The sequence below is a fragment of the Sinocyclocheilus grahami genome, unplaced genomic scaffold (genome assembly GCF_001515645.1).
Source record: "Sinocyclocheilus grahami isolate Dianchi unplaced genomic scaffold, SAMN03320097.WGS_v1.1 scaffold450.1, whole genome shotgun sequence".
Taxonomy (NCBI): domain Eukaryota; kingdom Metazoa; phylum Chordata; class Actinopteri; order Cypriniformes; family Cyprinidae; genus Sinocyclocheilus; species Sinocyclocheilus grahami.
In genome coordinates, this window is record NW_015505629.1 from 920,448 (window position 1) to 935,634 (window position 15,187).

The window sequence follows — 15,187 nt, forward strand, 5'->3', positions numbered from 1 at the left end:
CACACACACTCACATGCTCGCACACACACACACACACACACTCACACGCTCACACTCTCACGCGCACGCACGCTCGCTCACACACACACACACTCACACGCTCGCACACACACGCTCACACGACACTGACTATTTAGAATGAACCAACTAAGGAAATATATAACACATTTAGATTTGTTAAGGATCGTGTTAAAAGCTATATCTTTAATGGCATTTAGAAAGAGTCAGGAGAAGGCCAACAACAGCCAATCAACAGCCAGTCAGACGACGAGCAGCCAATCAATGCAGGATTTGGCCAGCAGCCAATAGCATTTGTTAACACAACAGGAAGCATGCGTTGGGCCCCGCCCCCTGAGTGTCAAACCTTCCTGTGCGTGAAGGGTTCAGCTCGCGCGTGTTTAGCTCTGCGCGCGCGTGCGGGTTCTGCTCACAGGTTTGTTATTTGTCCTTGCAGCGTGCTGATGTGTGTACACAATCATATTTTTTGTGCTCCAGTTTGGAATTTGCCATTTCTTTAGGTTTACATTTTACGTGCGAGCTTTGTCACTGTGCGCACAGTACTGTAATTCGCTTGCGCGCTGTGTTCATGCGCTTGCGCTGTTTTGTCCCACTTTTGACGCCATAAGAGTAAATGATGACAGTGATGATTTCTGGGTAGACTGTCCCTTTAATCTCCCACCCTAGTTGTGATGCACAGACTCCGTCTCTAATCCGAGTGATATGCTGACTGCCATACAGCCGTCCTTGTCTTCATGTTGATGTACCTGAGAAGGTAATCCCAGAATGCACTGCTAACCATCAGTGAAAATGAACACAGTTTGTGGTGTGTGTGTCTGTGAATACAAGCTCTTGTCTGTGAATATTGCTGCTCTCCTGCTCTGATACGAGGCCTGATCTTCCCTGAATGGGGCTGTTGAATGTTTTCCAGCGGAGGAAAGCTCTGGAGAGCCGTCGAGTGTGATTATACGTTCAGATCACGCTCGTGATCGCTGCTGTTAATTGCCTGCGGTGATGAGGCTCTCTGAAGACGCGTGTTTAAGTTTCTCTGGAGATGCCGTCGATCTCTGGAGTGTCCGATTGTCCCCGACTGAATTCACCGGGAGAATATTAATGAGAAAATACTCATGTATAACATCTTGATGTGATCTGAAGCAGATGTGAGCGCTGTTTGCTGTGTTTCTGACCGTCACTGGCCTGTAGAGCTCAGATTAATGTTTCAAAGTTGTAAATAAAGGTTATTAGAGTACATTGTGCAAGAAAATACTTTTCTAGTCTTTCTACTTCAAAATGTCATCTTTAAAGGGGTCATGAACTACCTTTTTTATTATTTTCAACTGCTCTCTGAGGGCCGCTTATAATGTTATCAAGATTTTTTACATCAAAAATCATCAATTCAGAAGTAATAGTCTATTTTCTGTCCTGTTTTAAGCCTTCATCAGAGCACTCTTCACAGATGCTGTGATTTAGTGAAGTGCAGTGAAGTGACGTGTGGCCGAGTATGGTGACCCATATTCAGAATTTGGTCATTAATTAATTTAACCCATCCAAGTGCACACACACACACACACCGTGAACACACACGGGGAGCAGTTGGGGGTTCGGTTCTTGCTCAAGAACCTTCCTGTGCGTGAAGGGTTCAGCTCGCGCGTGTTTAGCTCTGCGCGCGCGTGCGGGTTCTGCTCACAGGTTTGTTATTTGTCCTTGCAGCGTGCTGATGTGTGTACACAATCATATTTTTTGTGCTCCAGTTTGGAATTTGCCATTTCTTTAGGTTTACATTTTACGTGCGAGCTTTGTCACTGTGCGCACAGTACTGTAATTCGCTTGCGCGCTGTGTTCATGCGCTTGCACTGTTTTGTCCCACTTTTGACGCCGTAAGAGTAAATGATGACAGTGATGATTTCTGGGTAGACTGTCCCTTTAATCTCCCACCCTAGTTGTGATGCACAGACTCCGTCTCTAATCCGAGTGATATGCTGACTGCCATACAGCCGTCCTTGTCTTCATGTTGATGTACCTGAGAAGGTAATCCCAGAATGCACTGCTAACCATCAGTGAAAATGAACACAGTTTGTGGTGTGTGTGTCTGTGAATACAAGCTCTTGTCTGTGAATATTGCTGCTCTCCTGCTCTGATACGAGGCCTGATCTTCCCTGAATGGGGCTGTTGAATGTTTTCCAGCGGAGGAAAGCTCTGGAGAGCCGTCGAGTGTGATTATACGTTCAGATCACGCTCGTGATCGCTGCTGTTAATTGCCTGCGGTGATGAGGCTCTCTGAAGACGCGTGTTTAAGTTTCTCTGGAGATGCCGTCGATCTCTGGAGTGTCCGATTGTCCCCGACTGAATTCACCGGGAGAATATTAATGAGAAAATACTCATGTATAACATCTTGATGTGATCTGAAGCAGATGTGAGCGCTGTTTGCTGTGTTTCTGACCGTCACTGGCCTGTAGAGCTCAGATTAATGTTTCAAAGTTGTAAATAAAGGTTATTAGAGTACATTGTGCAAGAAAATACTTTTCTAGTCTTTCTACTTCAAAATGTCATCTTTAAAGGGGTCATGAACTACCTTTTTTATTATTTTCAACTGCTCTCTGAGGGCCGCTTATAATGTTATCAAGATTTTTTACATCAAAAATCATCAATTCAGAAGTAATAGTCTATTTTCTGTCCTGTTTTAAGCCTTCATCAGAGCACTCTTCACAGATGCTGTGATTTAGTGAAGTGCAGTGAAGTGACGTGTGGCCGAGTATGGTGACCCATATTCAGAATTTGGTCATTAATTAATTTAACCCATCCAAGTGCACACACACACACACCGTGAACACACACGGGGAGCAGTTGGGGGTTCGGTTCTTGCTCAAGGGTCTCACGTGTGTGTGTGTGTGTGTTCTGTTGCAGCTTTACAGCTCATTCAGGTGCTCCAGTCTGGTTTTTGATTCTACATCATTCGATATTCTACTTCATCTTTAAAAGTAAGATTAAATTACTTTTTAAAAGAGTTTTACACTTTATTTAGTTTAAACTTTAACTAGTTTGTCAAATACTGACAATGATACACACTTCAGCTTTTAACATGTAATAACCTACTTTTACATCCTACATTTAACAGTAATCCTTACTATGAGATGTCATGAAATTTTGTATGAAATTGTGCAGTCACTCCCATAATTCGCACAAAGCGTCATGAGGCGTAGGAGAAAGGTAGATTAATCCAAGAGATGGTTATTAATAAAGTATCACTAGTCAGTTATATAAAAATTTGACTAAATATTTTAATTACTTACATGCAAACTTGGGTTAGCCATTTCAGAAGAATATCCATCCAAAACACAGGTCAAACGAAATCCTTGTAAATAAAGACGACGAAAAAACAGTTAAAATAAAGTTACTGAACTAGCTACATTACCTATAATAACACGTTGTAGATGTTGGCATCAGCTTATCATTATCACTGTTTTACACATTAATGAGGGACAAAAAAAGACACTGACTATTTAGAATGAACCAACTAAGGAAATATATAACACATTTAGATTTGTTAACGATCGTGTTACAAGCTATATCTTTAATGGCATTTAGAAAGAGTCAGGAGAAGGCCAACAACAGCCAATCAACAGCCAGTCAGACGACGAGCAGCCAATCAATGCAGGATTTGGCCAGCAGCCAATAGCATTTGTTAACACAACAGGAAGCATGCGTTGGGCCCCGCCCCCTGAGTGTCAAACCTTCCTGTGCGTGAAGGGTTCAGCTCGCGCGTGTTTAGCTCTGCGCGCGCGTGCGGGTTCTGCTCACAGGTTTGTTATTTGTCCTTGCAGCGTGCTGATGTGTGTACACAATCATATTTTTTGTGCTCCAGTTTGGAATTTGCCATTTCTTTAGGTTTACATTTTACGTGCGAGCTTTGTCACTGTGCGCACAGTACTGTAATTCGCTTGCGCGCTGTGTTCATGCGCTTGCACTGTTTTGTCCCACTTTTGACGCCGTAAGAGTAAATGATGACAGTGATGATTTCTGGGTAGACTGTCCCTTTAATCTCCCACCCTAGTTGTGATGCACAGACTCCGTCTCTAATCCGAGTGATATGCTGACTGCCATACAGCCGTCCTTGTCTTCATGTTGATGTACCTGAGAAGGTAATCCCAGAATGCACTGCTAACCATCAGTGAAAATGAACACAGTTTGTGGTGTGTGTGTCTGTGAATACAAGCTCTTGTCTGTGAATATTGCTGCTCTCCTGCTCTGATACGAGGCCTGATCTTCCCTGAATGGGGCTGTTGAATGTTTTCCAGCGGAGGAAAGCTCTGGAGAGCCGTCGAGTGTGATTATACGTTCAGATCACGCTCGTGATCGCTGCTGTTAATTGCCTGCGGTGATGAGGCTCTCTGAAGACGCGTGTTTAAGTTTCTCTGGAGATGCCGTCGATCTCTGGAGTGTCCGATTGTCCCCGACTGAATTCACCGGGAGAATATTAATGAGAAAATACTCATGTATAACATCTTGATGTGATCTGAAGCAGATGTGAGCGCTGTTTGCTGTGTTTCTGACCGTCACTGGCCTGTAGAGCTCAGATTAATGTTTCAAAGTTGTAAATAAAGGTTATTAGAGTACATTGTGCAAGAAAATACTTTTCTAGTCTTTCTACTTCAAAATGTCATCTTTAAAGGGGTCATGAACTACCTTTTTTATTATTTTCAACTGCTCTCTGAGGGCCGCTTATAATGTTATCAAGATTTTTTACATCAAAAATCATCAATTCAGAAGTAATAGTCTATTTTCTGTCCTGTTTTAAGCCCTCATCAGAGCACTCTTCACAGATGCTGTGATTTAGTGAAGTGACGTGTGGCCGAGTATGGTGACCCATATTCAGAATTTGGTCATTAATTAATTTAACCCATCCAAGTGCACACACACACACACCGTGAACACACACGGGGAGCAGTTGGGGGTTCGGTTCTTGCTCAAGGGTCTCACCTCAGTCGTGGTATTGAGGGTGGAAGAGAGCACTGGACATTCTCTCCCCCCACCTACAATCCCTGCCGGACCTGAGACTCTGACCCTTGACCTTTGGGTTACAAGTCCGACTCTCTAACTATTAGGCCACGACTGCCCCAAACTATTTAAGTTAAAAACACATAAATACTCAGTACATATTAAATGATCTTTAGCCGGGTTAAACAGACAGTGATGTAGAATCGGTGGGCGTGGCTAAGCAGGCAGTGCTGTAGAATCGGTGGGCGGGGCTAAACAGGCAGTGCTGTAGAATCGGTGGGCGGGGCTAAGCAGGCAGTGCTGTAGAATCGGTGGGCGGGGCTAAGCAGGCAGTGCTGTAGAATCGGTGGGCGGGGCTAAGCAGGCAGTGCTGTAGAATCGGTGGGCGGGGCTAAGCAGGCAGTGCTGTAGAATCGGTGGGCGGGGCTAAGCAGGCAGTGCTGTAGAATCGGTGGGCGGGGCTAAGCAGGCAGTGCTGTAGAATCGGTGGGCGGGGCTAAGCAGGCAGTGCTGTAGAATCGGTGGGCGGGGCTAAGCAGGCAGTGCTGTAGAATCGGTGGGCGGGGCTAAGCAGGCAGTGCTGTAGAATCGGTGGGCGGGGCTAAGCAGGCAGTGCTGTAGAATCGGTGGGCGGGGCTAAGCAGGCAGTGCTGTAGAATCGGTGGGCGGGGCTAAGCAGGCAGTGCTGTAGAATCGGTGGGCGGGGCTAAGCAGGCAGTGCTGTAGAATCGGTGGGCGGGGCTAAGCAGGCAGTGCTGTAGAATCGGTGGGCGGGGCTAAGCAGGCAGTGCTGTAGAATCGGTGGGCGGGGCTAAGCAGGCAGTGCTGTAGAATCGGTGGGCGGGGCTAAGCAGGCAGTGCTGTAGAATCGGTGGGCGGGGCTAAGCAGGCAGTGCTGTAGAATCGGTGGGCGGGGCTAAGCAGGCAGTGCTGTAGAATCGGTGGGCGGGGCTAAGCAGGCAGTGCTGTAGAATCGGTGGGCGGGGCTAAGCAGGCAGTGCTGTAGAATCGGTGGGCGGGGCTAAGCAGGCAGTGCTGTAGAATCGGTGGGCGGGGCTAAGCAGGCAGTGCTGTAGAATCGGTGGGCGGGGCTAAGCAGGCAGTGCTGTAGAATCGGTGGGCGGGGCTAAGCAGGCAGTGCTGTAGAATCGGTGGGCGGGGCTAAGCAGGCAGTGCTGTAGAATCGGTGGGCGGGGCTAAGCAGGCAGTGCTGTAGAATCGGTGGGCGGGGCTAAGCAGGCAGTGCTGTAGAATCGGTGGGCGGGGCTAAGCAGGCAGTGCTGTAGAATCGGTGGGCGGGGCTAAGCAGGCAGTGCTGTAGAATCGGTGGGCGGGGCTAAGCAGGCAGTGCTGTAGAATCGGTGGGCGGGGCTAAGCAGGCAGTGCTGTAGAATCGGTGGGCGGGGCTAAGCAGGCAGTGCTGTAGAATCGGTGGGCGGGGCTAAGCAGGCAGTGCTGTAGAATCGGTGGGCGGGGCTAAGCAGGCAGTGCTGTAGAATCGGTGGGCGGGGCTAAGCAGGCAGTGCTGTAGAATCGGTGGGCAGGGCTAAACAGGCAGTGATGTAGAATCGGTGGGCGGGGCTAAGCAGGCAGTGCTGTATAATCAGTGGGCGGGGCTAAACAAGCAGTGATGTAGAATCGGTGAGCGGGCCAAACAGGCAGTGATGTGTCTTTCTTTCTTTTGTTTATTGGCTGGTCAGTAGACGTCGTAGCAGCAAACACACTGTGCGATGATCATGCTGAATTTCTGACACTGTCAGAAAATTATTGTAGGCTATCTTTGGTCGCAAGACCGTGGCAACGGCCGTCTTTGAACCTCTCTCACTGTATGACACAGGACCACCGATTAGGAGCCACGATCACAGATATCGCCATGATTGTTCACGATGGCAGACTTTCATCTAGGACAGCCAGAAATCGTGCAGTGTGTCCCGGGCTTTAGTAAACAGCAGTCATAAGGGTGTATGAACAGAGAGGATGGATTGTAAACTCTCCGTCGTGGCTTATTCTTCTCTGCCGGTGCTGTGAGTCTGTTGCGAAACTGTATTCGTTTCCTTTCATCTTAAAAAGGGATTTGTGGAGAGAGAAACATCAGCTTGTTCTTTTGTGTTTTCTCAAAGGTTCTTCCAGGAGGGATTCGTCCAGATGGTAATCGTTCCGCGCTGTGAGTGTCCAGCGATTATTGATGGGACGTGAGAGTCGTGATGTAGATGTAGACAGGAGCCAAACATACAAGCTCTTGTAGACAAACAATAGAACTTGAAACAGGAGTAGCAGAATCACATTTACCGCTGAAGACGTGAGACACACGATTGTGTAACTCCCAAATAAAGTGCACTGTGGTAATCAAGTCTTAATGAAATAAAATCATGCATTACAGCCTCCAGTGCATTAAAAGTAAAAAAAAAAAAAAAAAAAAAAGATGTTCATTTAGCAATAGTTCTGAGTTGATAAAAACTGCCTTTGTCTGTCAAATATTAGGGCTGAAACAAAAAAGACACTCTTCAGTCAGATCAGTCAGTCCTGGAGCTTCATAAACGCTTAGATGTAAGCTTCACAAATGTTAAAGTGAGTAATTTGTCTGAGGTTTGTTCGGGTTTGTCTGAGCTCTAGTCATGTTTCCAGTGGAGAATCCACACTGAGCTCGACACACTCTCATGAAATCTTAATAGCGGGAGGGAGACAATGCCTCACCTCAGGAGACAGCCAGATTTATGAAAATTAATAATTCACCAGTGTTTTCTCTTCTTCCTGCGAAAGCTCTGAGGACTGAATATTTCGAGATTTCAGCTTATTTACTCTCGCATGTATTTCAAATGCGCTGCTGTGTGTTCAACAGCTACTGTATGTGGAGTCCGTGCTTACGCTGTCTCCTAAATTAAGATTCTTATTAAGAGCTCGTTATGATTTGAACTCGTAAAGCTTTATTATAGACATGTGATTATTAGATGCACGATTCATCGGCACATCTTTGGTCATGTTGTAATCATTCTGTTCAGCTGATGTCGTCGGTTTTTCTCTCACTGAACATCTTGTTTCTCTCAGTAATGTCAGATAATGGGAGTTCAGTTAGCTCTGTACTAGTTTACCAGTGTTAACTAACTCATCTTTAATACAGTGTCCATGTGGAGCAGCTGCAGTCATGTGTAGTGTCACTGCATCTTCTGGATTTTGGGATGTTTAGGGTCAGTGTTAGTAATTGTGATACTCTCATAACACTGACATCTGTTCTTTGGGACATTTTTGTGCCATGCATAAGTTCATGTGGAACAAGTAAATCATGTGTGTGAGTGTGTGAGTGAGTGAGTGAGTGAGTGTGTCTGTGTGTCTGTCTGAGTGAGTGTGTGTGTGCAAGTGAGTGTGTGTGTGTGTGTGTGTGTGCGTGCGTGAGTGTGTGTGTGTCTGTATGTGTAGTGTCACTGCATCTTCTGGATTTTGGGATGTTTAGGGTCAGTGTTAGTAATTGTGATACTCTCATAACACTGACATCTGTTCTTTGGGACATTTTTGTGCCATGCATAAGTTCATGTGGAACAAGTAAATCATGTGTGTGAGTGTGTGAGTGAGTGAGTGAGTGAGTGTGTCTGTGTGTCTGTCTGAGTGAGTGTGTGTGTGCAAGTGAGTGTGTGTGTGTGTGTGTGTGTGCGTGCGTGAGTGTGTGTGTGTCTGTGTGTCTGTGCGTGAGTGTGTCTGTGCGTGAGTGTGTGTGTGTGTGAGTGTGTGTGTGCGTGAATGTGTGTGTGCGTGTGTGTGTGTGTCTGTGTGAGTGTGTGTGTGTGTGTGTGTGTTTGTGTGTGTGTGTGTTTGTGTGTGAGTGTGAGTGTGTGTAAACTAGAGAAAGTGTTCAGGACAAAACACTTGTACGTGTATCAGTGGCACTGAAGTGTGAGCTTCATGTGTTTGAGTCTGTAGTAAGATCCAGCTAAAGGAAACACATCTGAGATTCAGATCAACAGACTGAATGTAGCTCAGCTATCAGCTGATGATGAACGAGAGACGTGTGTGTCTTTGGACTGCCGGTCATTTCGTTTGACTAGTCGTGACCTTCACACTCACACAGTGAGTTTCGAGCTGTCAGCACTGAACGCTTCACAAACGCTCGTCTAGATCAGCTCAGATCTCTGTGTGGTTCCTTTATCTAAAGAGTCTGCTCAGTAAAGACTGTAAGGCATAGTTCACTAAAAGTAAAAAAAAATAATAACTTGCTTTCCTCAGTGGAACACAAAAGAAGATATTTTGAGAGATGTCTGTTTTTGTCCATATAATGAGAGTTAATGTGTCCAGTGATGTTTTGGTCCCAGTGTTTTTCAAAATATCTTTTTTTTCCTCACAAGAAAGAAAGTCATACTGGTTTGGAGCCACATGAGGGTCAATACATGATGACAGAATGATCATTTTTGGTGAACTGTTCCTTTAAGCCAATGATCAGTGATTCAGATATTTCATTTTCTACTTCTGCTCTATTTCACACTGTTCATCATCCCTTACGGCCATTTACATTTGTTTCATCATTTTCACTAGAATGATATATGTGATTTTTCGTTTCTGCACCAGTAGCATCAACATTTGGGAATGTGTTGAAACGGAGGCGGATGAATTCAGGACAGCATATTAACATAAACTACAGCCAGCCAGATACCGAATGAGTCGTGCTCTGTTGGTCAGTCAAACAGATGGCCCAGTCTAAACTCATGCGATCTGTGTGAGTCAGAAGTTGATGTCAGGTGTCTCAAATGAACAGCGATCAATGCTGTGAAAGTGTCACAGAGGCTCTGTTCAGATCTTTTGTGACTCCGATCATAACGGTGTGAGCAGCACAAGACACATGGAATCTGATTTGGATCTGAGGCTTGCAGTGTGAACGCATCCAGATTCACTCCTCAGGAATCTAGCGGCCCGTGACTGTGAGCAGCTGTTTAACGTCTCTCAGGTCAATATCACAACTAGACACTGATGAATCTGGTGTGCGATAGCAAGCGAAGCACTGAACTAGAAGCGCCTCTAATGAGCCGCAGCAGGACGAGTGTTTGACCCGTGTGAAACTGTGGCTAAATGTGAAACTCATATCTGCTGTTGTCTAACACTGCTTTTCTAATGTTTCTCAGCGGGCGTCTTGCATTCTGACATCTCATCTTCTCTCGCTCGCTGACTTTGAACTGATCAGTTCTCCAATGAAAGATTCATGTGTCTGATGGTCAGATGTGTGACTACGAAGCATGGCACTAATCCAGTCTTTCTCTCTCTTTCTCTCCTCGGTGCGGTCCGGGAACAGAAGAGTACGCGTTGGAAGGTAAGTGGTTGATTAATAACAGTTAAAGATGCTGTGTGATGTTGAGGATTGGTGTCGGTGTCAGCGAGGCTGTTCTCAGATTGGACTGCGGTTTTGGCGACTTCTGGGGGCTTTGATTTGCTCTTCCTCCTTTGTTTCTTTTCTTCTTATGAGTTGGTTTGATTTTTACCTTTCAGTGAGTTGAAATGGAGCAAATGCAGTCGAATGGCTCAGTGTTGTTGACCAAAAACTCAGTGCGGTTGTTTAGTGGCACAGCAGGTCCAAACCCGCTGTCGTGTGGAAGTCCAGCATGTAGACTGGTTCTCATGCGAGACGCTGAAGGTTAAACCCTCCCAATGGTGTCCCTCTGGCGTCTGACAGACCAAACTCCGCTCGCATCCGTCGAGGGCCAGATGTATTTACCCATAATTCCCCCGCAGGCTGGATTTGTCTGCGTAATTGATGGCGCTGTGCTTCTCTCAGGTGTGTGTTTGGGGATAAGGCGCAGGTATCTGGATGTTTTCCCACTATCAGGATGCTGCTGATGGATTACCCCTCTCTACCCAACATGCCTCGGGAGGCACGTCGCTATGGCAACAGAGCAGATACGTGTGTGCGTGTGTGTGAGCTGATGATGATGGCAGAACACGCATAATTGGCAGGAGCCTCATGGATGTTATCCACATGTTTCCAGTGTTTTCAGCTTGATTTATACAAATCTGATAATAGCACAAGTTAGACATTTCCATTATTGTCTGAGCAGCGGAAGCTTCAGCACCATTTAATATCATTTCAGGCATATCAATTTTCATATTACAATAATTTAAGCTTTTATCACAGTATTGAATTATGGTACAAAAACAGTAAGCCTTTTCCTCTTATTAACAATTTTAAAGGGCTCATCGGATGAACATTTTCCACAAGTTGGCATGATTTATTAACATCTTCGTGAAATGTCTGTAACATATTTTGCTTAAAAACACTCAATGGCAGTGTAATCAACACCCTTTTTGCCTTGTCAAAAACAGCTCTGCTCACACCAGCCGGTTTTGGTGTATGTCTCTTTAAATGATAATGAGTTACTGCACCCTCTCCCCCCTTCCGGGATCTCCACTAAAGATAAAATAAATCCACTCCTCTCTTGTCTCCTCCGAGCCTGGGACTCTAAATAATGATTTGTGTTGGTCTGTGCAGCCAACGACAGAACATTTAGCATGTTTTCCGCAAACTTTTGCCGTGGCGTCAGAACAAGTATACCGCTGTCGCTTGCGAAAACAACAATGAGCACCATACAGTAATATTATATTAAGAACCCCTTCCTACGTCAGATCTGATCGGCTCATTTTCTCACATGCTTGCAGAGAAAGGCTTACAAAACCAAACTTACTGGGTTCTTCTTTTTCACGTTTTCTGAGTTGGTAGATGCACCAGACACTCAATTATAGCACTTAAACACAGAAAAAGTCAGATTTTCATCCGATGAGCCCTTTAACAAATTTTTCCAAATAACAAAAAGAACATTTAAAAACAATACACAATAAAACTGTATGAAGTAAACAAATGTTTCAAACAGATTAAAGGACAAAAGACCACAAGAGATTCATTACGAGTCTGTGCAGCTTCTGCAAAGAGGGAGACTGGAAACACTTTTGTTCAGGTCTGAAACTGCTTTTGCGTCTGTTCTGATCGAAGCGGGTGACATTTGCTGCTGTGGTGTGGCTCAGTCAGTAAAGCAGAGAGGCCTTGATGTGAGAAGACTCGAGACTAGAGATCTCAGCGCTGACCTGGAACTGATCCACTGTCTCCAGCCTGAGCCACAGAGCCGGTCAGTCAGGCACTGGAAACATCTGCTGCATGAATAATGAACTATAAGATACAGACAGAGAGCGAGACCAACACAAACACTGAAAAACTGATGAGGTGTCCATCATTCCTGCAAACGCCAGAAGACTAGCACTGACCGTTTGTGTAGTAATTAGTATGCAAACCTCTGATATTTGATCATTTTATAGATGAGTGATCATGACTGATTATCTATGAATCAACCAAACCTGCAAGGCTTCATTAGATTCTGGCCTGGATCACAAAAAGGCTATTTTGTTAATCATCTTGTTAATTTAGCTTTCCTTAAAACAGTCTGATCATCTTCAAAAAGAGTTGCATTACGTTTGCATTTATGCAATTGGCAGATGTTTTTATCCAAAGTAACTTTACTAAATTAAAAAACAAAACTACAGAGAGTTTTATCTGCACATTTATGAAAATACATGAAGTGCATTATAATAATCGTAATAATTCAGAGGCAGTGCAGATTTCTGATTCATTGTGGCTCAAGCAGATGCTTTGTTTGCATCATCGAATCACTATTTTGCTGTTTAACACTGTAAAGATGCTTTGAAACAATCTGTTGTATAAAGCGCTTTAGAAATAAAGGACTTGACTTAAATCTGTACTATTTAGATTTTCTTTTTCACAGAAATTGATTTATTATTAGTCCATTTAATGAAGGTCAATGGGGTCCAATGTTGTTTGGTCCCCAAGGTTCTTCAAAAACATCTTCTTTAATGAAAGTCATAGAGATTACCGTGAGGGCAAGATAATGAGATAAAAAGATAATTTGTGGATGAGACAGTGTTTTTTCCAGCTGTGGTGGCTGGACTGTTTCCCATGAACCACGCCCCAGAATCACGTGCACTCAAACTCAGAATTCAATTCATTTGAACTAAAAAAGACAAGTAAACAGTAAGTAATGAAATAAGAACAAATAAATAAATGACAATAGCACACACAAAAGCAATAACAAGATGCAAATTAATTTAGGCTGCTGTCTCTTTAAGAGCTCATGCACGGCTCTGATATACTGTTACAGTGTGCTTTGCTTCTTAACGGTTTACATTCACTCACTAGCCTACATACCGACGATGCTTAATATAAACCGACTGTGTTTACGTGAATACTCAGACAGGCATTTTGACATAATTTTGTGTGTATTTGACCGTTTCTGTGCAATAAGGCACAAAACATAACTCAATTCTGTCGTCGCGCACTGCTTCTAATTTCTGGGTGTGCGCACACAGAAAACAGTCTATAAGAGAGCGCGCGAGTACTGTATTGAGTTCTCTTTCACTCTTTTTGCACTTGAATGGTTTAAAGTCACTTCAGTGTTCAAATTGGCTATACATTCTGTCATCTGTCATCGCGTTACAAGCACAGAACCTGCAAGAATGAGTAGAATTATGCTCAATACATACACACCATCCCGTGCCGAAATGCAGGTCCTGCTCTGTGTCCTCCGCTATAGATTACCAGACTGTGAGTACTGTGAGTGATGTGAGGCACAATGTTTCTTTCAGATGTTTGTCCTGGTTTTGTCACAGGGATGTGGATGTGGAAATTGGCAGTGATAAATGTGAAGGGTAAGTAGTTAGATCACCTGCTGGTCATTATGAGAGAGTTAATGGACGCGTGGTTGAGGAGCCGCCGGTCGGTCCTCCACAGATAGCCGCGCTTGAGCCGGATGGCTAATTGTTGACTAACCTAGATTTCGGCTCGGTCTTGGATGCCCTATTTCCAGGGTTGGTGTAATTAGCGGCTCTGACCGGGTGCTCAGAAGGTGTGGTTAGATTGATGAGATCCAGCGTCTCTCAGGTGCCTGTGGGGAAGGAGGCTCTCGTCTGACAGAGAAAAGCCCTGCAAATGGATGAGCTGGGAACGCCGTGACCCCGTTCTGCTCCGAAACCTGTCACCTGTGTTTCCTAACCACGTACGTGAACTCTGATTCGCCTGGAATGAGTTTTAAGCATTTTTGCTGTTTGTTCTGCAGTAGTTCAGAGCTTCTGGGAGCTCAGAAGAGCTGTTTCTTCTGGTCACGGCCGATTGGTTTGTTTGTCTGATCGGGCTGCTGTCCTTATCTGGCCGATCCCAGCTAATGAGCGTTCCCTCTGGAACATTCGGGATTAAACCTCATGACGGGTGGAGGATCTTGGATATTTCCTCCTCTCTTGGCCGTAAACTGGAAGGCTGATGTCCTCCGTAGATATGAGATTAAAGTTTGCCGTTATCACAGATTAGAGTGGATCAGCTAAACCAGATTAGGGATTAGTTCAGAACATTCTCCAGAGCAGACCAGAGTGAGTTCTTGTCATTTTGTTTGGGATGGGTTTGTGCGATTTACTGATGGACGGGTCGTTGTGCTTCTTTGTAGAAAAGAGAAGAGATCAGTGTCTTGTGCTAGTCCAGCGTTTGGTTTGATCTAACACTGATCATGTTTTCGTCATGTGATCATGTTTTTACTCGTAATTACCTGTTTTATCTTCCCATAATGCACTGCTGCAGCACTCTGTAGCTCGGTCTGTGTGATGGTGCTGATGCAGTTGCTCAGTCTCTGTTTATGTCTGTATTTTTCAGTCTCTTCATTGATTTTCATCTGTTGTCTTTGTCTCGATGCTGTTGTCTCATCCATACACACCTTTAACCCTCCACATCAGCGTGAGACAGAGAGAATGAAGCTTCAGAAACACAAGATGAGTCACATGAAGAAGAGCAGAGAGACCATGTGACTACAGCAAACCTGAGGCGTCCAATCAGCAGGCAGCGTTTCACCCCACATTCATGCACCTGCAGTCACACTGGAGCGTTAGTGAAGCCTTGAGAACTTTCTGGAATGAGTAGATGAATTAGATTTAACAAACAACACAAAAACATTGCGTGTTTTCACATATTCATCAACCAAAGAGATTGAGGAGTCAAAATCTCAACACCGATCAAATAGAGACAGTTCTTAAAGATTCACCAGCATTTAGCTGGAGCCACAGTGGAGTAGTTTAGATTTAACGTTTGATTTATGTGTGTGTGTGTGTGTGTGTGTGTGTGTGAGTGTGAGTGTGAGTGTGAGTGTGTGTGTGTGTGTGTGTGTGTGTGTGTGTG

The 15,187-nt window shown here is 44.7% G+C and overlaps 1 protein-coding gene across 1 annotated transcript in view; it reads left to right on the plus strand.

The window, feature by feature from the left end:
• LOC107552419 (neurexin-2-like) overlaps positions 1–15,187 on the plus strand; it is a gene marked incomplete at its 3' end in the record, with an annotated part of 297,359 nt that overhangs the window by 93,498 nt on the left and 188,674 nt on the right. Inside the window, exon 3 of the mRNA XM_016234286.1 lies at positions 10,265–10,282. Coding sequence (XP_016089772.1) covers positions 10,265–10,282 — 18 coding nt within the window. The remainder of the gene's footprint in view (positions 1–10,264; positions 10,283–15,187) is intronic.